This window comes from Xiphophorus hellerii, chromosome 5, assembly GCF_003331165.1.
Source record: "Xiphophorus hellerii strain 12219 chromosome 5, Xiphophorus_hellerii-4.1, whole genome shotgun sequence".
NCBI lineage: Eukaryota > Metazoa > Chordata > Actinopteri > Cyprinodontiformes > Poeciliidae > Xiphophorus > Xiphophorus hellerii.
The window spans coordinates 20226390-20250928 of NC_045676.1; the positions used below are offsets into that span (position 1 = coordinate 20226390).

The window sequence follows — 24539 nt, forward strand, 5'->3', positions numbered from 1 at the left end:
AAAGCTTATGTTCCTGCAGGTGGCAGTGTTGTCTCCTCAGCTGAACAAATACAGAATAATGAGAGTTTAATTACATTAACATGCTGCATAACTTATTCGATTAACTGGTTAAAAAGACATACGGTGAATCCGTTGGTCTTATTTCTCTGCAACACCTCCAGTCAGATGAAGGAGTAATCTTTCCAACATCAGCTGATTAATTAACATAGTGCCACAGGTGAAAAGTTCATCTCTGGGAGAAAATAAAGAAAACTGTAAAGACAATCAGCTGACAGGAACAAATTAACTTTAATTTACAGTGAGCAGAAACTGTAAAGAAAGTTTCACTTCACCTCCGCCTTTCATTCACAAACAAGTCAACAGAAGAAAAACAAGTTAAGACACCTCTTTTAATACAAATGGCAGTGTATTATTTCATAATTACAAATGTCAGATATGGTACAACAACCAGTGATATAACTTGTACAAGAATTAACAATGACTGCAGTGGTTGAATAACATGACTGTACAGACTGAACAGGAAAAAAAAAAAAAAAAATCAACTCCCTGTTTGAATACCAAAAATCCATTTGTTCATCCTCCTTTTGCTGTAAATATTCCACGTTTCCTTTTTCCCCTACTACAGAAATAAAACTGCAGAAGATCTGAATTTGTACAGGTGCATTACCTATAAACTAATTCAAGTGATATTCCACTTTGTAGGTGCTTGCTGGCGAGCCTCATCCCAGTTTTGACTCGCCATCAACGCTCCGACAGAAAGGCAGGAACAAACCAGGAACATTTGTTATCCAACAGGCCAGCTCCGCTGGTCACTCCCGGCCATTCACAAAGTCGTCCTCCGATAACCAGCGACACATGTTGGCACAAGAAGGTCATCACTTACATACACAAGGATCCTGAAGTATTACAAATTGATACATGCTTGAGTAATAAAACATGTCTTTTTGTTTTGTTTTGTTTTTTTAAAACAGGCATTACAATGCACTTAGTGCGGACATTCAAAACAGTTGAGCTGATTTAAGTTTTTACGTTTTTTCTTTTCTATATGTATATGAAGAAATTTCAGTGGATGGGAAGTAAATGAGGTAAAAAAAATATATGAAGGCAGGATGTCAGAAACTAAATTGGTAATTGGCACATTTAATAAAGGCTGTTGGTTTTTTCTTGAGTAAATTCTTCTTGAAAAGGAAAATGTTTTAATCTGGAGAAGGTTGCTTTTGGTATCATTGTCTGAACAGTTAAAAGACACTTCTCAAAGTCATTGTCAAAACATATACAGTGCAATGGATCTGATAGAACATCTTCACTCCTATGTGGATTGATATGAAATACCTTACAAACAAAGATACAGGCATGGGTGATGGACGCAGTTAAGTTTTCACCTTGGATTTTTAGTTACATGTTAGAAATACAGAATTTACAAGTTTGCTTTGAGGCTAAAATCTACATGAATGAAACCAGCTTCAAAGTCTGCCTGAGAGCAAAGCAAATTATAGATTTCTTTTTAAAAGGACAACAAAGACAAATTCAAGAATCAAATAAATGAGAAACTACTAGATGTGATTTCTGGACAAAAGAAAAATTTCAGAGCACATCGGTTTAATAGACTGGGAACTCAATGCACACCTCATCAAACGTATGCAGCCTCAAAGTCTGAATGTATCTGGGAGATGTTCAAGTTCAAATATTTTTAAAAACTGCAATGAATAATTACAGACTGCTTTCATGTGAATTGAATTTCTCTTTAAAGTTGCTGAACTGTACAAAAGTAGAGCTAATGAAGTCTAATTCACAAAGTGGAGCAAAGCTGCGTCATCGAACGGTGAAATATACACAAATGTGCAGCCATCATGCTGAAGTGGGGGGTATTCACAGCATTAAAATGTGATGGGGCGGGGCTAAACGGCATCTGCTTCTACAGCAAAATCTAGAAATGAACATAAAAGAAAAAGTACCGGGAAGAAATTTTTTGATGGTTTACGAGGAAAAACGCTTCTTCAACAGTAAGAGAGAAATGTAGAAAAATCATCTTTAAACCTGCTCATCGCAATTGTAGTAAATAAGTACTCAATACATCTACTTTTTTTTTCCCGGTAGTGGAAACAACGCATTTTTACTATAAACTAGTCACGACCAGGCGCATTCCACGAGATTTCAGACAGCGGAGTCAAAGGAATAACCAGAAAGTGGTCCGAGAGTCAAGGCCCACTTACAGAGCGTTTCCAAAAGACCTGGAATGGGCAGGTACTGTTTTTCTAATAAAACAATAATTAATGTAACTTGGTAGCACGCATTACGCCACAGAAGAAAAAGCACATTTAAGCTAGCCTAAAGTTTTGTTGTTGAACATTTGGATAAGCCAGTGAAATATTGGGAGAATAGAGTCTGAAGACATAAGACCAAAATTTAACTGAAGGAAAAATGACACCGCACAACATCTCAAAAGCTTCTCACCAAAAGTTTAAAAGTGGAAAAATCATAATATGGAAACGTTTTTCAGGATATTTCACTAGCAGACTTCATGCGATTGAGGGAAGAATGTATGCAGAGATTTACTGAGTCTGAAGGTGGTGAATTCTTTTTGAAGTATTGCGCTCTAACACAAAAAGCGATGACTTATCAAAGTTACTTTTATTCAAAATCGTTCTTTGAGCTCTAAATGCAACTCTTATCAGCAGAACAAATTGTTTTTCCCTGTATTCCAAAAACAAGGGTAGCGAATTATTTAGCTTTCAAGGAAAAATGTTTCTACTTTGCTTCAGCCTAACAACAAAACAGCACGTGAAAGCGCAGTACTGAATTAAAAGGGGGGAAAGCATAAATCACTATAAAATAATCAGCTTGAGCAAAAATTGTAACAGATATGCAACTAGCAGGTGTGTTCTCGTTGGAAACAGTTGGGCATCACAAATTTTACGATTTGAACCTGCTGGAGCTTAGGGAAGATTTATTTGAAATTCCAGCATTAATTGTGGATTTCAGTGTTTGCGCTGTGTTTTATTAATACTGAGCTGCTGCACAGATTCCCAAAAATAAATACATGTGATCTTAAAATGACTTGGAACACGCGCCGCAAACTAGTCCCCGGACACACACATCTAGTTCATCCTATCCGGTCATACGGATTGTAGGCATGGTTTAAAAAGACTCACTGCTGCAGCTATTCCACTCCCGGGAAAAGTTCAAGCATCACAGCTCTAATAGTGATGAAAACCTGGATTAAGTTCCAACTGCATCCCTTGGGTCTAATTTGAGATCTGCCTACGATTTCAGGCGTTTAGCGACTAAAAGTTAGTTTGGTATAAAGTGGAGCTAATGTGCTAACAAAGATCAAGTTAAGGACAAACACGGCACATATAAAAAAAAATGGAAAAAAAAAAAAGGCCTGATGCTACATTGTGAAAAATAAAAGACTAATGAAACTAAAATGTGCTTCTTGAAAGAAACTGCCTAATGAACATTATTCATACTCATTCCAAATAATAATAATAAAAAAAACAAAATCAAAAGAAATTAAGGTAATGTATGCATTCAAGTGGTACTTTTATGGCTTTTTGTACAATACAACCTTTAGTGAAAATATACATCTAGACATAAATTCAAGTACAAATGTACAAAATCTTTAAAGTCATACTTTTTTCTTTAGCTATAATACACTTTTAATACAGCTCATAAATACAGGTCGACATTCACTGAGTTCCTAAGATTCTCGCGCTCGGTTGGAGATTGTGGTGAAGCTCTGCGGCGGAGGGACGGAGTGGTTTAAAGTCGTGAGGGCTCTTCTGTCTCGTCGTCACTGTAACCGCTCTTCAGACAGACCTGGGAACAGTAAAAAAAAAAAAAAACAGACAAACAACCATGCAAATTGACTAACAAGTTTCATCACTAAATTTGAACACATATTTAAGAAAATGTGACATTTTTTTTTAATGAAGAAATGTTTCCACAAGCTCCAAAAAACATGGAGTGAGAAAGTTTAGCAGGGATTTTGCAGCATCATTAAGAAGGAAAAGAAATAGTCTGAAAAGATTTAAATGAAAAAAAATCATCAAACTTGAGCTAATAATATTTTAAAGACAATTCATGCAAAAGACAAAAATATTTCACATATTTCAAGGTAAAAAAAAAAATGAAAGTAGTAGGAGATGATCCACTGGTTTGGAAAAGCAGGAGAAACTAAAGCTTGTTTTGCAAAATTCTTCTTATACCATCAACTTTTTAATCTTTTATGTCACAACCAAAAACTTCAGTGTTTTCATTTAGAGTTTATGTAATGCACCAACAAAAAGTAGTAAATAATTGTGACGTGAAGGGAAAATACAATAGAATATTTAGGTGAATCATGAAAGGTGGCTAAATGGTGGCTTTTATATGAAAATAAATAAATACATAAAGACAAAAACGATCCTTTCACTTTATAAAAAAAAGGAGAAGAATCACATAGTAACATGAAGTTTGTAGTTTAAATGTGACAAAAAGTGAAGCTGCTCCTGGAGTATGACCACATAGCACAGATAAGCACTGAAATTAATTTTTTCTAAAGCAATGTTTCCTGTTCTGCCTTCCTAGATGAAATGTCAGTTTTACAGTGAATACCAGAGAGGACATAAAAAGTAGTGAATCGGTCAACCCCAGAAAAAGGACAAAGACAAGAGACAGACCTTATTCCAACAAACTCACAAAGGTGCATTAATAAAACTTTCAGATTCCATGTGAAGTAATGTCCTTTCTGAGTTTGGACAAGGCCTGCGGAATGGACAACAAAAAAGGAAAGCCAGGAAAGCAGGAAGTACCTTAGCCCCCACCCCCTCGGACAGTCGCCGGAGCGCTAGCACTTGCCTCTCTTCTGAACAGGCGGTAGAAGAAGCCCCGCTTCGGTGGAGGGTTGGGCCGGTTCATGTCCAGGTCTGGGCACAGCATCCCGTCGGTCTCATAGATGTTGATTTCTTTGAAGCACTCCATCTCAATCATCTGAGAGCAAAATCAACAAATCCCACATTATATTTTTAAATACCTTACTTCTACTACAAGGCAACCAAGCACTCAGGAAACAGACTTTTTTCTATTCGGTAGCTATCAGACATTCCTGTGTGAGGTCATTGCTGTGGGATTTCAAGGATGACGTCATTTCAGGCTGCAGTACCTCGTTCTGCCACGGGATGGAGACACTGCCTGTGACAAACTTTGAGTAGAAGTCGTCATCTGTGGGGTCAAGGTTCACGCCTTTGACAGTGGAGAACTGCTCGATGTCCAGGACGTCTTTACAGTACACAGCTCGAGGCTGAGAGGGGGGACAGAAAGGAGCAAAACAAATGGAGGGGGGGGTTAACAACTGGAAGAACAATGAACAAGTGATGCGAAATCTGTAAAAAGTCTTTTAAATCTTACAGTAGCTTGAGTCATTAGAAAAATTGTTGAAGGAAAGCAATAAGAAGTGCTCTTTGCAGTTTGCTTAAATCCATGGGAGACTAACAAGCGTAAGGATGTGAAATTTGAACTGGATGGAGGTTCAACAATTAATCACATTAATCATGATCAATCAATTATCCACATAATCGTCAACTAATTTAGTCACTGAATAATCAAAAAAGTCCATATGCTGATAAACACTCTCCAAAGTGTGATTATGTCAAACCGTGCAAAGAATATATACATTAAGCATTTTAGATGAAAAACCTTTGTAAATATTTTCTACCCAGAACCTTTACACTGCCATAGTTTCAAATTCTGTAAAATTTTCTTATTAAACACCTTTTCATATCCATTTTTAAATTGAAAAAATAATCAACAGATCAGCTGTACAACATTGATGTTAAGTGAAGCAGAAAGAGTTTATTAAAGTATTTATTTTGTATGTTTTTAGCTGCATATGATCAAGTGTTCATTAGATATTGTATCAAATACGCTTAAGTGGTTAAATTTAAAAAATCAGCAGAATGTGCTACTTTTTTATTCAATTATGTGGCTAATTATCAAAATAATCATTCCTTGCAGCTCTAAATCTTGCACACACAGAAAATGGTTCTACAAAGCATCACTTCAGAGAGGCTATATACAAAGACATGTCACATTTTTTCATTTGATCATAAAAAACAAAAACAAATCAAAGACGATGTGAATGATTATGATTTGACTACCAACAAAGTCTCTCAAATGATCTAACGTTCATAACTGAAAAAAAACTACTGGTCCAGTTTATCTCATATAAACTGAGCTGTTGAGCTGAAATTAAACTACAATCACACATTGGTTCCACCACAGCCACTGGCTGCCATGATAAACTCATTTCCTTCTGACAATGGCATTTCCTGCATACGGACGGACTGCGCCTCAAACTGCCGTGTGTGCGCGCATGTGGGGGTGTGTGTGTGTCCATCTCTCTTACATCTGGTATGAAGGGAGGGTCCAGCATGTTGGCCTCCAGCCGTTTGAAGTTGATGTTTCTGAAGATGGGGTGCTGCTTGACCTCAGTGGCCCCGCAACCCCGACAGCCGAGCCTCTCCTTGGGGTCCTTGGCCAGGAGCTGAAACCCAGCAGGAGGAAGGAAAGACAGATTTAAACATCTGAACCTTCAAAAGGTCCGACTGAAGAGAGGCAGGCAAATGACGCGTTGGCTAGTAGGTTTCCTGTTACGGACGAGGGCAACAAAGAAACGGTTCGAGAAATTAAATTTTTCGCTTTTCTCAAAGACTTTTATGAGAGATAAATATTAAAAACACAAACCCCTGCTGCAAAGTGCTAATGCAGCGAGAGAGAGTAGTTAATACTAATAAAACCAAGCTTGCCTTTCTTTTTATATCTTTTGCGTAAATAACACAAAGTTTACTAGCAGATTTTAAATCTTGTCATCCACTCGGCTCATTCATCTATTTCTGGCGGTAGAAGTCGCCGCCTCTCTGGCGTCCCAGAGACCCACGGCCCTCCCTCTCCTGCTGCGCTCTCTCCTCTTCCATATTTACCTTCTACCCAGAGCCCCTTCTTCCCTGAGTCTCCCTGACTCCTCTTCTCACTGGGGAGACTTTAAAAATGCTGAACTCTGGGTCAAAATATTCCACTAAGTTTAAAAAAAATAATGTCCCAGTGCCCCTGCTCTCAGAAACACACACACTCAGTGGCTCACTCTTCAAATTTGTAACTAGGGGAAATAATACAACCATATGAAACACTAGGGGAAATGGTGACAGTAGGTAACAGTTTGTTAGACAAAATAATTATTTTAAATAATTACAAATGGTCAGTACTGTTATAAATGAGAATGTGTAATTTATATACATTTTCTTGATTTCTGTCTCTATGATGCGTTCAGAGAGTTTGCAGCAGCCTGTGGATCTCTACTACAGTCCATATGATATATAAATGAACAATATTTTTATATAAAATAGAATTAACAAATTCTTTAGGTTAGAAAATTCACTTTTCTACGTCCCAATTAAATATCTGCATAAAACCTCCACAATCAAATGACAGTAATGGCACGAGAAATCAGTTTTTGTTCAGAATGATTTGCTTTACTTATTTTCCTCTTCGATGGACACAGAAATTACAAAAATTTGCTTTTCTTTGCTCTAAATCCTAAACAGAAAACACAATTTTATTTTTTCATAAAAGATTTAGAAAACATAAGTTACCTTCCTTCTTAGCTTCATTCAATTCAATTGAAAAATACTTTATTGATTCCAAAGGGAAATTAAATGTTGCTGTGACTCATTAATTCAAGATTCTTCAAAGAGTTACTCTGGATGGTGATGGATGTGGGCAGGAAAGACCTCCTGTAGCGGTCTGTATTACAGTGCGTTTGAAGAAGCCTCTGACTGAAGACACTTTTCTATGACAGACTTATGTAGAAGATGCACGTTTTACAGCTCAAGAAAAATCTATTTATTGTTAGCTAAGGCTGCAAAGTTTCTTTGGGTTATAGAGGTTCTTTACCGTTGTCCTAATCTCACAGAGAGATATTTGTCCCTTCAGTCTCTTTCTCCTCACCTGCCTGCAGATGTCCTTCGCATCCTCTGAGAACTTATCAGAGTACTCCTCCTGGTCCTCACGCACCCGTCTGTCCACCTCCTCCCGCTTGACTCGCTCCTTGCGTTTCCGGAAAGGCGACTGGCCCTGGATCATCTCGAAGATCAGACAGCCCAGACCCCACCAGTCCGGGCTGAAGGTGTAGCTTTCGTTCTGGATCACCTCAGGAGCTGCGGAGTGGACGAGAAGCAGCGGGTGGACTGTGACGTGAAGCGGTTCGACAGCAGCAGGAAAGAGGACCGAGACTACATCTTCTTAATCTTTATGAGTTATTTTCTGGTTAAGTAAAGATCAAATAACAAAGTGTATACAGAAAGAGTCAAAATGGGAAGAAAGGAGCTGATGGACCAACATGTTGAAGTTCTTACCCATGTATCCAACTGTGCCCACTCTCCCTCGTATCGTCTCCCCTTCAGGGATCTGAACAGCGAGACCCAAGTCGGAGATCCGAATGTGCCCTGAGCAAAAGCAAAAGATTGTTTACCAGAAATGTTCTGAATACCAGTAATTTAACTTAACAGACGCCTGTAAGTAACATCTGCAGAAATACACACAGCTGGGGATGTGCTTGAGTTACACTGAAGCATGAAATAATTTCAGGGAAAAACCGGCCGAAAGAAAGGTGGGGTATTCTTTTACTTCAAGATGGATGTGGGCAAATTAATGTTAATGCAAGAAGGAGTGTAAGGAGAGAGTTAGGCAAACTTAAAACAGTGCCTCTGCAGCCAATGAAAACAGGCAGATACAGTGCAGCTTGTTTGATTTGGACATTGTAGACCAAATTTCTGAAATGAAAAATGAAGGACAAGAAGCACATTTTGAGCCAAAAATCGATGTAGTAAAAACTAAAAAAGGCGACATACCACGGTCATCCAGAAGGATGTTTTCAGGCTTCAAATCTCTGCAACAAACAACAAGTTAGGAGATGCTTCTGAAATTAGAGCTGGTCTCAAAAAACAATATTTTAGAAGAGTAAGAGCATAACGTCATAAGTGAAGAATAAATGCTCTCAAATGCAGTTTTGATCTTTACCAGAGGAGCAAATTAAGATGTTGGGAAATTTGACATTTAATGCAGAGCATGCAAGGTGATGTCTCAACTTTTTTTCTGAAATTACATTTATTTTACAAGTTAAATAGAAATATTTTCCTTAAACCTTCTCTCAATCCAATATGCCAATATTAAAATAAAAAAGAAATAAGACTTTGCTTATAATCCAGCCTAACATACAATAGTTAGATCTTTAGAAAAACACACATAAATTACACCAATTTTCAGCCTGACTGGGCTGAGCAGAAAATAATTCAATTTCAAAACCTGGTCAAACCAGAGATCTGAAAATGACCCCAAAACCTGAACTAAAGCAGTGCGAACTGAAACCACAGAGCCAGCTGTTTCCTCTGACACACGCAGAGATCAATGAACATGTTTTTGCGGTTATAGCTGCTTGTGGCCTGGAGATTTAGCAGCATCTTTTTCTTCTACGAGCACCTGTGTTTATGTTCCCATTTTGCACTGATTTTGGCAGATGTATTATGCCTTCCAAGAATCTGTACATAAATCAAATTGTCCTTCAGAAACAGTTTCTCTGAAACAACAGATTGCGTCCTCAGAATATCCCCGAAAACCTCCAGTAAGTAAAGCGTCACCTGTAGACTATCCTCTCACGGTGCAGATCCTCAAGGCCACAGCAGATCTCAGCAGCGTAGAAAAGGGCCCTTTGCTCGTCAAAGCCAGAGTTTCCCATGTTGTAGACGTGGAACTTTAAGTCACCACCATTCATTAAGGTCAAGACCAGGCACAGCGCGTCCTTGGTCTCATAGGCATAAGCTAAACTAACCTGGAGGAGGGAGGGAAAAGAAAAAAAAGAAAGAAATTTACGGAAGCGGTAGTGAACCTGGATCAGAGACCGGGTGGGAGGAGTTGGATAAAGAGAGAGAAATGAGAGGATGGGGTACAACTCTAATATCAGAATTGTTTAATGCTCCCCAAATATTCATCAATTATCCCAAATGGATTGTCAGGAATATACACAACGTGAAACCCAAAGAAGATGTATCCCAGAGATGGAAAATCCATCTTGCTGCTCTCCTTCCATCATCAATCACTCTCCTTTTTCCTTCTTTCCCACAAGCCTCCCCCCTTCTCCTCACTTCCCTGCTGTGGGTCAGTGACACACAGGGTACAGTGTGTGCATGTGCAGTTGTGTAAAATGTTGCTGCCATCAGGAGGGATCCCATCTGCTATGGAGCATGTAGAGAGAGAAAATACAAGGAGGGAAGGAAAATGGTCCTATGGGCCAAGTGAGCAACAAACAACCAGCATATAGAATTTTATTGTGATATTTTATGGTACAGTTGTGACAACAATAAAAATACAGATAAAAAATAAATTATCACTACTCTTTTAGGCAACTGTACGGCTGTGACTGCATGGCTCAGCATTCACAAACACAAATACTACTTTTGAGAAACATACCCATTCGAAAAAAGAAACTTTTTTTATTTATTTATTCAAATTTATTGATGCTCTTCTGGGACAAATAGTAAAAACAAAATTTCTGACAATACTGTCAGTTTTGTTTTGTATTTGACATGATTAATAGAAATTTATCAAAGCAACAATAAATCACAAATACTTACTGTGATAAGAAATTTTTCACGATAAATAATAAGCGATACAATAAATGCCCACCACAAGGATGTAGTGTAATTTCACTATAAAAACATTAAATGCCCCGAAAACCTGAGACTTTCTAATCTGATTTTGATTTTTCACCGCCAATTGTCGTTTTTATTCCATTCGCATTTTCCAATTTTGACTAAAGGATTCTGATAAGGATTTGAACAAAAAAAATGAAGAATTAAAGCTAGACAAAATGAACAAAATTCATCCATTCATCATCTACACCTATTTGAGTTTCAAACACAAGGCAACAATGCTATCAACTACTCTACCTTGCAGCCTGAAAGTAAAACATTTTTAAATAAATAAAAATTAATCAAATTACATATTTTTTAAAAAAAAAAATCTATATCTGCAGTATTTATTGAACCACCTTTGAAATCCACAAGTATAAAAAATATTTTTACCAATTAAATCTAAGCAAAACTCTTACTACTGCTATTTTCCTTTATACTGCTGTCTATTTTGTGCTTGCATCAACACTGATAGAGATATTAGAGTAAAGCACAAGTCAAAAAGATGGGAAACAAACTGCACCACAGTGCAGTAGCGCTACCTCACTTCCCCTGCTACAGACATCAGAGCAGAATCACCCCTGTGGCTCAAATTCCCATGTATCCTCCCACACTGAAAGCACACGGGCGGCTCATTGTGTAAAACATGCAGCAGGCTAATGGTATGCATTGACTAATAGTATGCACCAATCACAAAAAGGTAAAAAACAATACTGAGAGAGAGGAACGAGGACTTGGAGAGAGCACTTGACTCTTCTCCTCGCTGCTGCTGTTTGGTCAGCGTTTCCAGGCAACTGTACTGCTCTTGTAGGTAGAGAGGCACATCAAGAGTCATCAGTTCTGCCTGCAGCACCCAGAACCAACACACACATATACACACACACACACGTGTAATAAAAAAAACAAAAAAAAACATGTGCCAATCCCAGGTGACTGGAGCTGCAAGTCTGAGGTTCGGCAACATACCCACTTCAGCCTCTGTGTGTGTGTGTGTGTGTGTGTAGGGGTGAGCATGCCTCTATCATGACTCACTCAAATCAAGGGCGCACAACATAACTCACGCTGCATCAGAAATCGACTAATCCAACACCCTGCACAACCTCGACACAGCCGTTGGCTACAAGTGGAGAGAACGAAGAGGCTTCGAGGCACAGCGCTACCGAGCGAAACATCAATACCATCGTTCTGCGACAGTCTGTACGCGTTTCCACAGGGGACGGTCAAAATGATTTCCACAGCAATCTAAATCCGTATCAGAATCCTTTTTCAATCGCAATTCTTGTAGGATTGTTGTGAAAAAAGGACTCCAACATTGTAAAGGCACAAAATCTTACCAAATATTTTTGGTCTAGTTTGTAGTGAAAATATTTTAGTACACTCACAATAAGACAAAACTAATTTACAAGTAGTGTTTCAGCAACAAATAGGAGTTTGTTTTAAGTCAATAATTCAATATTGAAGAAAAACTACTTGTTGGTGTAATCTGCCAGTGGAACTATATCTTGCTGAAAAGCTACTTGTAAGACAAAACTAAGATATCTGCACAAGAAACTAGACCAAAAATATTTGGTAAGATTTTGTGTCTAGGAGTGAAGCTGTTGCAAATGTCAAAGCTCCCATCTTTGTTCCACTACAGTCCTACTGAAGTGCAAATCTTTACACCAAAATAATATGTGATCATTATTGAGAATAAATCTGAAAAAGGCCATCTAGCAGTCCGAGTCATAAGACCACATTTCAACACAGACACAATTCAACACAACATTATGTAATCCACAGCAATGATGTCAATAACCACACACACACACACACAGCCAGCTATTGCTTAGGCTATTGTGAACATGACTTCTGCAGGACATGCAGCATCGCCCTTTGATAAGCAATGCTGCATGTCTTCTAATTCAATGTTTTTGTTTTTAATGTGATTTTTATGTCCAATGTTAGTTGAACAAGCTAATTTATTAGTTATCTTTATCAATATAGATATATTGATAAAGATCAATATTGGACTACATTTTTGCTCTATTATTATCTCAGAATGGTCTGTTCATCCATCTCGTCTGAGATTTAAAAGAATTATAAAAACGTCAAACTTCCAACATTCATTGATTTATTTAACAGAAGTAAATCGTAGCAAAAGTACACGTTCTTCTTCTGCAGTGATGTATGTTTGTGTAAACACCTGGAGCAAATGGAAAGAGAAACACACATTCCTGGTTGTGCAGCTGAGCTTGAGAGCTGATATCGACATACAGCAGGGTAACTATATAAATCTAGGTATTTCCATTTCTTTTTTGATTGTTTCATTGGGAAAGAACAAGTAAAAGGCTGACACTGGTAAAAAAAAAACAACTTGTGCATTAGCTAGAGCTTATAAACAGCAAGAGAAAAGAGAGCATTCAGAAACTGGACTTCATTTGATTTTTCTCCCCACAAAAAGTATGCAGCTGAGACCAAATATTTGCACACATTGTATGAGAAGAGGACCATCACTTCTCTCTTTGACATTTAATCAAAATACAACTTTTCTGTTTTTAGGTCAGTTAAGATTACTGAAGTTGTCTGCATCTACTAAAAGCCAGAATAAAAGAAAGAGAAGTTTTATTATTTCAAACACATCCCTTAATTATTTGATAGCTCTATGAACTTAGGCTTGCAGTCTACCCTCTCTCTCACAGACACAAACTTCTTCAGCTCTGACCAGATTTTTCTAAATGCCTGACGTCAGGACTTTGTGATGGCTCCTCTAAAATATTGGTTCTATTGTCCTTAAGGCTACTTTGTTAATAACTTGGTAGTATGCTTATGAAAACTGTTTGTTTTATGCCTAAGCTTCAACTTCCTAGCTGAGAAAATGTTCCTTCATCATGAGGCCATCTATTTTGTGAAATGTTCTGTCCACACATCATGATGCTGCCAACACTGTGCTTTACAGTTGGAATGATGTTCTCTGGTTTGTAAGCCTCTCCATTATTCTTCCAATCAAGAAAAACAATGTCCCACGGTTCAACTTTAGTTTCATCAGACCATCGGACATAGCTCCAAAACTGAAGGTTTTTGTCCCTGTGTGCATTTGTAAACTGTAATCTGGCTTTCTTTGTTGTTTTTGGAGCAATGGCTTCTTCCTCGCTGAGTGGTCTTTCAGCCCAAACCGGTACAGGTCTCGTTTCACGATTGACAACGACGCTGTCGGGAAGATTCTGGCTAAATCTAGTCCAAGATGTCTGGATGTTTTTATGGGGTTTATACAAACAAAGACAGGTTTATCTCTGGGCCTTTCCTGGGCAGAATGATGGCAGGACATGCTGTTTATGCTTGCATTGAATTGTTTGAACAAATGAACAAATGGAAATAAAATATAAATCTAAAGAATGGAGTCATTATTCTGGCATTTAGCAAATAGAAATAATTTTATTAATCCTAACCGACTCACTTCATGTCAGATACTGAGAATATACACTGCCTGGCCAAAAAAAAAGTCGCCACCTGGATTTAACTAAGCAAATAGGTACAAGCCTCCTATTGGATAAGCACTGCATAGGCGATTATCTTTCAGATGGCAACAAGTTATTTAACCCCAGCTGATGCAATGAGTAACTCCTCATTTCTTAAACAACCATGGCAAAAGACACATCCTGTGGTCGTGGAAAAGACATTAGTCTGTTTAAGAAGGGTCAAATCATTGGCATGCATCAAGCAGAGAAAACATCTAAGGAGATTGTAGAAACTACTAGAATTGGGTTAAGAACTGTCCAACGCATCATTAAAAACTGGAAGGATGGTGGGGAACCATCGTCTTCCAGGAAGAAATGTGGTCGGAAAAAAATCCTGAATGATCGTGATCGGCGATTACTTAAACGTTTGGTCAAATCAAATCGAAGAAAAACAGCAGAACTCAGGAGTATGTTTAATTGTGAACGCAAAAGCATTTCCACACGCACAATGCGAAGGGAACTCAAGGGGTTGGGATTGAACAGCTGTGTAGCCCTAAGAAAACCTCTAATCAGTAAGGCTAACCAGAAAAAAAGGCTTCAGTTTGCTAGGGAGCATAAAGATTGGACTCTGGAGGAATGGAAGAGGGTCATGTGGTCTGATGAGTCCAGATTTACCCTGTTCCAGAGTGATGGCCACATCAGGGTAAGAAGAGAGGCAGGTGAAGTGATGCACCCATCATGCCTAGTGCCTACTGTACAAGCCTGTGGGGGCAGTGCTATGATCTGGGGTTGCTGCAGTTGGTCAGGTCTAGGTTCAGCAACATTGTGTGCCCAAAGAATGAGGTCAGCTGACAACCTGAATATACTGAATGACCAGGTTATTCCATCAATGGATTTTGTCTTCCCAAATGGAACAGGCATATTCCAAGATGACAATGCCAGGATTTATCGGGCTCACATTGTGAAAGAGTGGTTCAGAGAGCATGAGACATCTTTTTCACACATGGATTGGCCACCACAGAGTCCAGACCTTAACCCCATTGAGAATCTTTGGGATGTGCTGGAGAAGGCTTTGCGCAGTGGTCAGACTCTCCCATCATCAATACAAGATCTTGGTGAAAGATTAATGCAACACTGGATGGAAATAAATCTTGTGACACTGCAGAAGCTTATTGAAACAATGCCACAGCGAATGCGGGCTGTAATCAAAGCTAAAGGCGGTCCAACAAAATATTAGAGAGTGTGACCATTTTTTGGTGGCGACTTTTTTTTTGGCCAGGCAGTGTATTTGGTTTTAAGTGTTGTGTTTACAGTCTGACTTGCAGACAATAACATAAAACCATGACAATTTGTTGGCAAGAATAAATATCCAATCAGTTTCAAGGAAATACTGAAACATTTGAGGCTGACGGCATGCTGCAAATAAACCCAAATTTCAGATGTTTGCATCCTCTAAATAAAATACTGAATGGCTTTGATTCAATGCATTCATGCAACATAAGTGGTCAGAATGTTTACATTTTCCTGAAATCATTCAAGACAATATTTTTGTGGTTTCATTGTAATAAATTTCTCTCCTCAAAACCAAACAAGCAGAACTCTTTTTTCCTGCATCTAACTTTTAGCAGGTGACGATTAAAGGATTTGCAAACATGTCATTTGCTTTAATTTGCAGGATCCTGCAGCCAAAAGCACCAGGCATGCATGCATACAACACAGATGCAATTCAGGGAAAGGTTGAATAAGAAAAAAAGTCGTACTTACTACAAAACTACTGTTAACTTTTTCTAATATGCGTTTTTCGTTTAGTGCCATTGCTTCACCTTTTCTCTTCTTCACCCGTTTCTTTTCCAGCTTTTTACAGGCGTACATCTTACCGGTGGCACGTACTTGGCAGGCACAAACCTGAGAAAACCAGCAAAATGAGCTCATGTGAATCTGAACAACTTGGTCTTCCTATTTGATATTAAATATAACACAATTACACAACAGACAACCTGATCTTACCTCGCCAAATCCACCTTTTCCTAGTACTCTGTAATGTCTGAAGGTATTTTTGGTTACAGGTTGCCTGCAGGGATAAAAAAGAAAAAACAAACAAACAAACAAGAAGATGATGTTAAAAACAGGAGAATAATGTTAAAGGAGAAAAAAGGGCTTAATATACTAGCTGATGTCACTCTGACACACCATGTGATGTTGTAGACAGATTAATGGTCTAATTTATTATTAATCCACTCTGATGACTGCTGTTTCCATCCTGCTCTTTTCCACCAACCATTATGCAAAGTATAAATTATTAACCACTCGCAGAGACAGACTGATTGGCAGCCCCACCTTTATGTATTAGAGCAAACATTGCTGCTGCTACTTATATGACTAATAGGTTCTGGTATCAGCCATTTTCTAAGACCAAGAGAAAGCAGTACAGTCTAAATGTTCTCCATAAACAATATCACAGTAGATGCTTTGCGTTTGCTGGCTCTACCCACCTTTCCAACCATTTCCACTGCAGGAAGCGAGAAAAGTACATGGACTCCTGGTAGGAGGAAAATGGAGCTCCACTCAGATAATCGCGAACTATTCTGGAGGAGGGAGGGAGAACAGAAAGAGGGGTTGTGATTATTCTGATAAGACGAACTTCTCACCAGGCTGCATTCAGGCAGAGCAACATTAAATCACGATCTCCTCCCCAACATGTGTTTACATTTGTGCAGCCCTGTAATTTTGTGCATTGCTGGCTGAGTTGCTGTTCACAGCACCTTTCAGTGGAAAGATAAAAAAAACAACAACCAGGTTTTAACACTGTGAAAAATACAAATTGCCTTTGAATTGGGTTGAGATATGATTTCACACAGAACAGTAGATCTAATGCGACTATGAATGGGGAAGTGAGTTGTGTTGTTTGATCACATCAAACAAAAAAATATTAAAAAAGGCTTTGTGGATTTCACACTTAAAACTTAAAGTAGCACCGCCTCTTGGGGAAATCTCAGAAAACTGAAAATCTGAGAAGTTTTTTTTTTTTGAGAAGATGAGTATGACTGTCGGCTCCTTTCTTTGACTTCTGTAACACCCCCTTTATATATAAGCAATAAGCTTTGCTTTCCAGACAAGGCTGTACAGTGACCTCAGAGTTTGAGATAACACATTATAATGCTTCAGAATAAAAGCAGCGCCAGGTTAGAGCAGAAGTCTGGGTTGTGGATGACAAAGCACACTTTAAAAATGTAACTCCTCTTCTACTGCCATATGAATAGACCTGTCACAATCAATTTTCCTGGACGATTAATTGTCTCAGAAGTTATTGCGATAAAAGATATTGTTATTTTGAGATCATTTTCGAAAAATATAATGGTAATGGAATAATACTGCAAGTACAGCCTCTCTCAGACCAATAAACTTTTAATTTCTAACAATCACTTAACATTGTAACCGGAAAACACTTTAACCATCCAAACTAAAAGAAAATACAAATTTGCTGAAGTCTCTGTAAACACAATCACCCTTGAAAAATGGGGATAGTTGAGAGCAGTGCTCCAGGCTGAAGCCATTTGTCATCCAGTCTTTGGTAGAAAGAGAGACATGAGAAAAACAAAATCATGCAAATAGGAATTATCAAGCTCATTTTAATTTATTATGTGATTAATTGAGTTGTTGCTTATCGTAACATACTTACATCACAATCATTTGAACTAAATAAATAAAAAATGTGAACTAAATAAGTTAAGTAGAACTAGAAAAAAAATCTAAAATAGAAATAAAGTAAAATAAAGGTGTCACGAGATGGGAGATATTTCAGTACCGTCAAACTATGCAATGGCATTTATGACATATTAATACAATCCAAAGATTAGCTGTAAAATACAGAAGATTTGTAACAAATAAGTAAAATAAATGCAAAAAGCTTTAACCATAATAAATAAAATTACTTGGACAAGTGGACAGTCCATTACAACACCAGAGAGAGAGGACGGACCAGCATACATGTCTAAGTAAGGAAGAAAATTAACCTCACATGTTTGTTTTGGCACTGCTGGAGGAAGCCGGAGCACCTGGCGAGAACCCATGTATGCTTTGGGGAACATGAAGTCTCCGCATAGATATGCTGTGTGGAATTTGAATCTAGAACCTTCCTGTTGTGTAGCTTTAACCACCAACACACTGCTCCCCACTCAGAGGCATCAAAATCAAAACCTTAATTACAGCAAAAATACAGTTTATTCTGCAAAATTATGTATTATTTAATAAGATAAATCATCCAGATAATTTACACTCAAACTGCATGTTTACATTTCTTTAAAGTTTTTGCCCGAGATCATGATATTTCTAAAATCTTGAAATAGCTTCAGATCTTCCACAACTGTGGTTTGAGCAACTGCTGTCATCTCATCAACAACAAGCACATTTCTGCAGGTACAGAAAGCCGTAACACTCCTCTGTTCACAAAACCTGCGAGTTAAAGAAAAACGCTCTCTTAGCTCGCTACTCACAGACAGAAACTAAAGTCAGAGCAAATATCCGACCTCTGTAACCAAAATGATGACGTGATGCTGATGTTGGGTTCAAAATTTTTTCCCAAACCATAATTTGAAAATACTTTAACACTAAGCAAGGCAAGTAAAGCTGCCTGTGGTCACCGCTCGCTGCTTTTGCCAAAACCCTTCAGAGTTTCCACAAGGAAAGCCCCCCTGCTGAGACAGAAAGAAACAAATGCTATGTCTCTGTGCAACACAGATTCTCTGTATATGAGAATAATATACATACAAGCTGTCAACAGGATTTCAGGAACACAATGACACCGATTAACATCTTTCCTCTTCAAATCTTCCTGGTTTAAAATTTAAAGAGCCAAGCTGTGTCCAAGCTGAGCTGGATCATGGTCTATGTGGCACGAACGGAGTGAGAAGAGAAACAAGAGGATGAGGAAAAAACTGCACTGAAGGGTGACACTATGCTCAGGCTATGACATAACACTACAGTATGTTGGACCGCAACACAGGAAGGAATATCCAGGAGTGAGCAAATGTTCTGCCAGAAGTCACGTTTCCTACAGCTGAGGCACGACACTTAATTTAAAAACATGGAGGGAATCTAAAAGCAGAATGATCATGAGAAATGGATCAAAGACTAAACTTAAGGAAATCTTTTGTTCAAATCCATGTTCTCCAGTCATTTCAGGTTTACACATTTATGATAACCTGAGGAAGCGCATCTACTGTGGAAACGCCAATGAAAAAATGCCAAGCTGAAATCAATCTACTGAAAGCTTAAGAAATAGTAACCTATATGAGAAAAACAGAATTATTGATGTAGAAGAAAGTGGATTTATGCTTCATTTTTTTGTAAACCAAAATCCTTCAGAATTCACATATTAGTAAATTGAGTCCACCTGTGTGCAGTTCAACCCCAGTGTAAATCCAGAGGTTCTCAGGGGTTTGTTGCAGAAATATTAATAAAAAAAAACTGTATCATGCAGACCAAGGAGCAGGAGAGAGGTGTGGGGGAAGCTGAAGAGAGGTTTAAAGTGGAGCAACGTTCAATCCATCGCCTGAGAGAATTCATAAAAATCTTTCCTTTATGGAACAGAGTTTAGAAGGAATTCCTGAGTTTACGGTCAGTGTGACTAAAAGCCATCGGGAGTGAAAATTACCACTGTAGTGGTGGCTGCATCATGCTGTGAGGATGTTTTTCTTCAGCAGGGATATGGAAGCTGGATGGCACCAAATATAGGTGCACAGACACCTATTTCAGGTTTCCTGGAAGAAAACCTGAAAGGCCTGTTTATCCAGCTTAGCCATGATTCTTTCTTGTTTGCTTTGCGCCGTCTCCTTTTTTCTATCTGATGTAAGTCATCAGATAGAAAAGTGTTTAAGAAAAGTGCTCCATTTGATGCTAAAGGAAGATTTTTTTCAAAGGTTATATGATTATACCAAGCCCACCAGTTCCCATGCCAAATTTCTGGTAATTTATTCAAGCAAACCAGTGATACACCTGGAATATACTGTATATCACCTGTAACTTAATTGTCCTCAGTTTTCAGCTTTAACTGCATTTATCAGAGAACAAACATAGCAAACGATATAAGAATTACTGATGACCTTGACGTCATTTATCACTACCACGTACATGATACAACTACAATGTACAAGGAAAGTCATGGTTTTTCCGGCATCACTTATTGAGGTAAAACAAAGTTAGACAGCAGTATGCGAGAAACCATGCGTGTGTGTGTGTGTGTGGGGGGGGGGGGGGGGTGCATGTGTGTGTGTGTGCAGTAAAATAGAGCCAGTCTGTTTGCTTCCTCTGGCTCTCAGAGGAGGAAGCACAAACACCTGCACCGGCGTGCGTGTTTGTCAACCTGCGCGTACGAGGAAGACTGAGGTGGCTGTTGTTTCCATGCCAGCCATCCGGATGCTTTCTCTGCCCAGCACTGCATTTGTGCGTGCGTGTTTACGAGTGTTACATAACCCCAGGTGTCAGCTGTCCCGCCATTACCAAAGGCGGGACGGTGCCGCGAGAACACAAACCGTTCCCAATGGAGCTACTGGCGCCGTACGCTGACGGCAACAATCGATGGCAGAGGTAACTCGCAAGCAATCTATGCAAGTTTTGTTGCTGCGCGCGTGTCCGATCGCAGCTGGAGGAGGAGGTTTGAGTTTCAAGACTTACTTGGTGCAGTCGTTGAAGAGCTCCTTGCATGGACTCTGCTCCAGCCTCTCCCGGCACCGAGCGATAACGTCCTGGGGAATGTCGGGTAGATGGGCTGCCGACTGGAAGGAGATAAACAAACACAAGATGAGGGGGGAAAAAAGGATTCACTCAAAAATAAAATGGGTTTTAAAGTACTTTGTAACAGTAATGTATGATGGGATTTTTACACATTTCTTTATAAAAAAAAAATTTCCACTCTCAAATTATCAAAGTTTTCAGTCATGTTTAAAATAAAATACAAGTTGCCTGTGAACCTCTGTGGACAGGCTTTAATCACTAAAGCTGAAAAAAACTCAGGGAAGGACAGAACACAGGTGTACAAGGAAGGGAGAAAGAGAAAGAAAGACAGAAAGTCAGAAAAAGAAAGGAACACGAGGAAGGAAGAGAAGAAGCAAGGAAGAAAGAGAGCAAGTAAAGAAGGAAGGAAGGTCAGAAGGAATGAATGAAGGACTATATAAATATAAATAAAACATTTTTTCATTGTCTGTTTTTCTCTTTCACTCTATAATCCAGATCAGGGAAATACTGAAATCAAACATCATTGAATCCTGGGCACAATTTGATCAATAGAGAATGACAAAGATAATTTAGTCCCACCAAAGTTCACTTTGGATATGGATTACAGTTAACCCGCATCATCCCTAGCACTGTTTCCTAAGTGATCTGAAATTAGCTGTAGTCATAATGGGCAGTGAAATCCATCAAAGTGATCAAACACATTACTGAAAATCTTAAGTTTTGATGGACATCACTGCAATGACAATTGCAAGAACACAAAGTTGTGTTTCTCACAGCACAGTAATATCATCACCTGCTGATCCTTACAAACGGAGAAAAAAAATGTCTTGCATCTATACGATGTGAAGCCATAAGGGCAAACCTGCATGTTCAGATATGAATTACTTAACACTGATTCTTACAATGCCTCCCTGGAAGTTTAAGATCTCAAAATGTTTCAACTGGTTCTGAATCAGAGTAAACATGTCCATGCGTCTTACCCCGTTATTAAAGTATGTGTCTAATACATTCAGTCCACAGTCCCTCCTCTTCTCGTCGGGAGCTAGCTGGTACATGGCCTGTACGAGGAAAAACAGACACGTGAGCAGCGACGCCAGGCTAAGCCACGCTCGTTCAGCCATCTTTAATACTTCTCCAAATAAGGGGAGAGAGAGAGAGACGGGCAGAATGGAAGGCCCTGAATCCAGAAAAAAATAACGGGTTAAGAAGAGACAAAAGGAGAAAGTAATGAAAGGAGCTCTGCGAAACAACAACTTTATTCATCTTCACGCTTCATTCGTTACAATTGTTGCCCAACAGGATCACGGACTGTACAGGTTCTCAGACTGTGCCTCTGGTCAAATATGGCTGTACGTGGGGAAATGGTCTGGAGTTTGACCACCTTCGGCCGTCTGTTTTGTTTGAAAACAAGCTCTGCAGAGAGGAAGAGGACTGAGCGCTGCAAATATGCATCACAGCAACAACGTGACACTCCGGAGGGGAAACGGCAGAACACATATAACCCTAGAGATTTATTCAATCGTTTTAAATTTAAATCCATCACTGTAAATAGGTGCCTTTTTAGTACTTGCAATGAAAAGACTTACCAAGTATTTTTTATGCTAGTTTCTAGTATAACTATACTACTACACTTGAAATAAAACAAAACAAATTGTTCAGCAACACATAAGAGCTTGGTTAAAGTCAGTAATTCCTTAATATTGATGAAAAGTACTAGTCTGCCAATGGAACAAGACATTTTTTCTATATTATAAGTGGAAAAAATCTGGCACTAGTACTTTTTCATTTCATATGACACCATTTCTTGCTGAAAAGTTACTAGTTAGTTTTGTCTGATTTTACAATATTTGCGCTCAAAACTAGACCAAATACACTTGGTGACATTTTTGTGTTTTTGCAGTGTGCCTGCATACCGTGAAAACCCCCAACATAGGTCCTCATTAAACAGGCACGACCCCCCTCACCTCCTGTGTTTCCTTTCTTGCATTCCACCAGGGGCCTAGACACAAGCTCGGGCCTGTGTTTGCTTACTCACCCAGGGGAACTGCCTCTGACGTGGGACTGACCTCATGGAGGAGTGCAGAGAGGAAGAGGAGGGGTCTGCTCTTTAACAACCAAAGTCACTAATCACCCACCCACCCATGCAGGCAAAGCACCGGTTTACCACTCCCATTTCTCGTTCTGCACAGCCTGATGTAGGCCGAGACCCAGCTGACAGATGGACGATATGAGGAAAAACACGACAAGCAAGAGAGCATCTGGGTCACGAAGGAAAGACATCTGTGATGTCATCACAGACTGCGAAGGGTAATTGTTAAAAAATAAGTATTTTGTAAAAATTACCTCAGACAGACCAAAACAACGTTATGTGGGAACTTTGAAGAACAAAATGAAAATAATTTATATAGACAGCATAATTACAAAATAATAAAATCAAGCAAGAGAAACATTTTTCCACATTTGTTTGTTTCAATATAAAACTTATGAAAGTGAAGGTGTTTGTCTGTGTCTGGTGAAATTTTGCTCAAAACTAGCTTGTTCTTCATTCAGTGAAGCTGCTCAAAGTGCGTAGAGTATCCAGAAATTTCATTAAAGAGTAGCCAAACTCCATATTACAAAGTAAAAAAAGTACAATGTAGTAAAAATACTCCTAAAAGTTCCCCCCCCCCAAGACGTTACTAAAGTAAATTCAACTGAGTAAACATAACTACATGCTATCAAACTCTGCTCTTACCACAGCGTCCATGAAGTCGATGCAGCGCTTCAGCTCTGGCCGGGTGTCACAGTATTGACGGAACAGCAGCCGACCGATGGGCTGCTTCTCACATAAACTGGTGAAGTCTCTCTCTGCCAGGAGAAACACATGGAAATGAAATGTAGCGGCTGTCCTCTAGCTTGGTTCAGGTTACCTCTGAGGGAAATGACAATCACTACGTTTCTGCTGCGTAGCCATCATCACGCTTTTGCTCCCCTCAATATCGCTGGCAGATTGCCATCTTGTCGTTCATGCGTACTAACACAGTTTTGAAATAAGTCTTACTTCACGTTTGTCTTCTGAGGATGCAGACCTTTATGTAATCGCATAAAGTGGGCGTGAGCAGCAATTTACCCAGCTTACTAAAAGAAAACTAACTTCCAAATTACTTATTTTCAGCCTTAGACCTTCCAGCAACCAATAATCTAACAGAGACTAAAGTTAAAAATGTTAAATTTAATAAGGACATTTTGTAATAACCTCCCAATAAGATTATAAGATTATTATGTTATGTCATTGGCAAAGCATTGCAAATCATTTGAAAATCAAAAATTTCAACCTTTTACATATAAATGTATATGTTTGACAACTGGGACAATTTACCAACACCAAAACTCTGTCAAGTTCATCTTAATTGATCTCTTTGAGGAACGCAGAAGGCAGAACATATTCTGAATATTCTGATCTCAAGACATTCTCAGGCTAAAGTGGGAAGTGATGGTCTCTCCAGCAGGTGGTGAGTGTTCGCTGTGGCCTCCTGTCCAGCAGAACGCCTCGGAAAAACCTCCAAGGAAGACGGCCGGGAAGCATCCCGATCAGATGACCAAACCATCTGGACCGACTCCTTTTTAATTTGAGGAACCGCAGCCCCACTCTGGTACTCCTCATGCTGTCTCT

General features: G+C 38.9%; 1 protein-coding gene across 2 annotated transcripts in view; it reads right to left on the minus strand.

The window, feature by feature from the left end:
- Positions 1-269: 269 nt before the first annotated feature.
- The window catches only part of grk4 (G protein-coupled receptor kinase 4), a 57151-nt gene continuing 32881 nt past the window's right edge, over positions 270-24539 (minus strand). Inside the window, exons 3-16 of one of the 2 annotated variants that reach the window (XM_032562310.1) lie at positions 23622-23734; positions 21868-21945; positions 20828-20928; positions 16648-16740; positions 16163-16226; positions 15920-16060; positions 9672-9862; positions 8886-8923; positions 8391-8480; positions 7984-8192; positions 6386-6523; positions 5144-5281; positions 4840-4971; positions 270-3819 (exon numbers count right to left, since the gene is read on the minus strand). In XM_032562310.1, the coding sequence (XP_032418201.1) occupies positions 3763-3819; positions 4840-4971; positions 5144-5281; positions 6386-6523; positions 7984-8192; positions 8391-8480; positions 8886-8923; positions 9672-9862; positions 15920-16060; positions 16163-16226; positions 16648-16740; positions 20828-20928; positions 21868-21945; positions 23622-23734 (1583 nt within the window). In that variant the 3' untranslated portion in view covers positions 270-3762. Of the gene's footprint in view, positions 3820-4793; positions 4972-5143; positions 5282-6385; positions 6524-7983; positions 8193-8390; positions 8481-8885; positions 8924-9671; positions 9863-15919; positions 16061-16162; positions 16227-16647; positions 16741-20827; positions 20929-21867; positions 21946-23621; positions 23735-24539 lie in introns of both variants that reach the window. The other variant, XM_032562311.1, reaches the window with a different exon arrangement.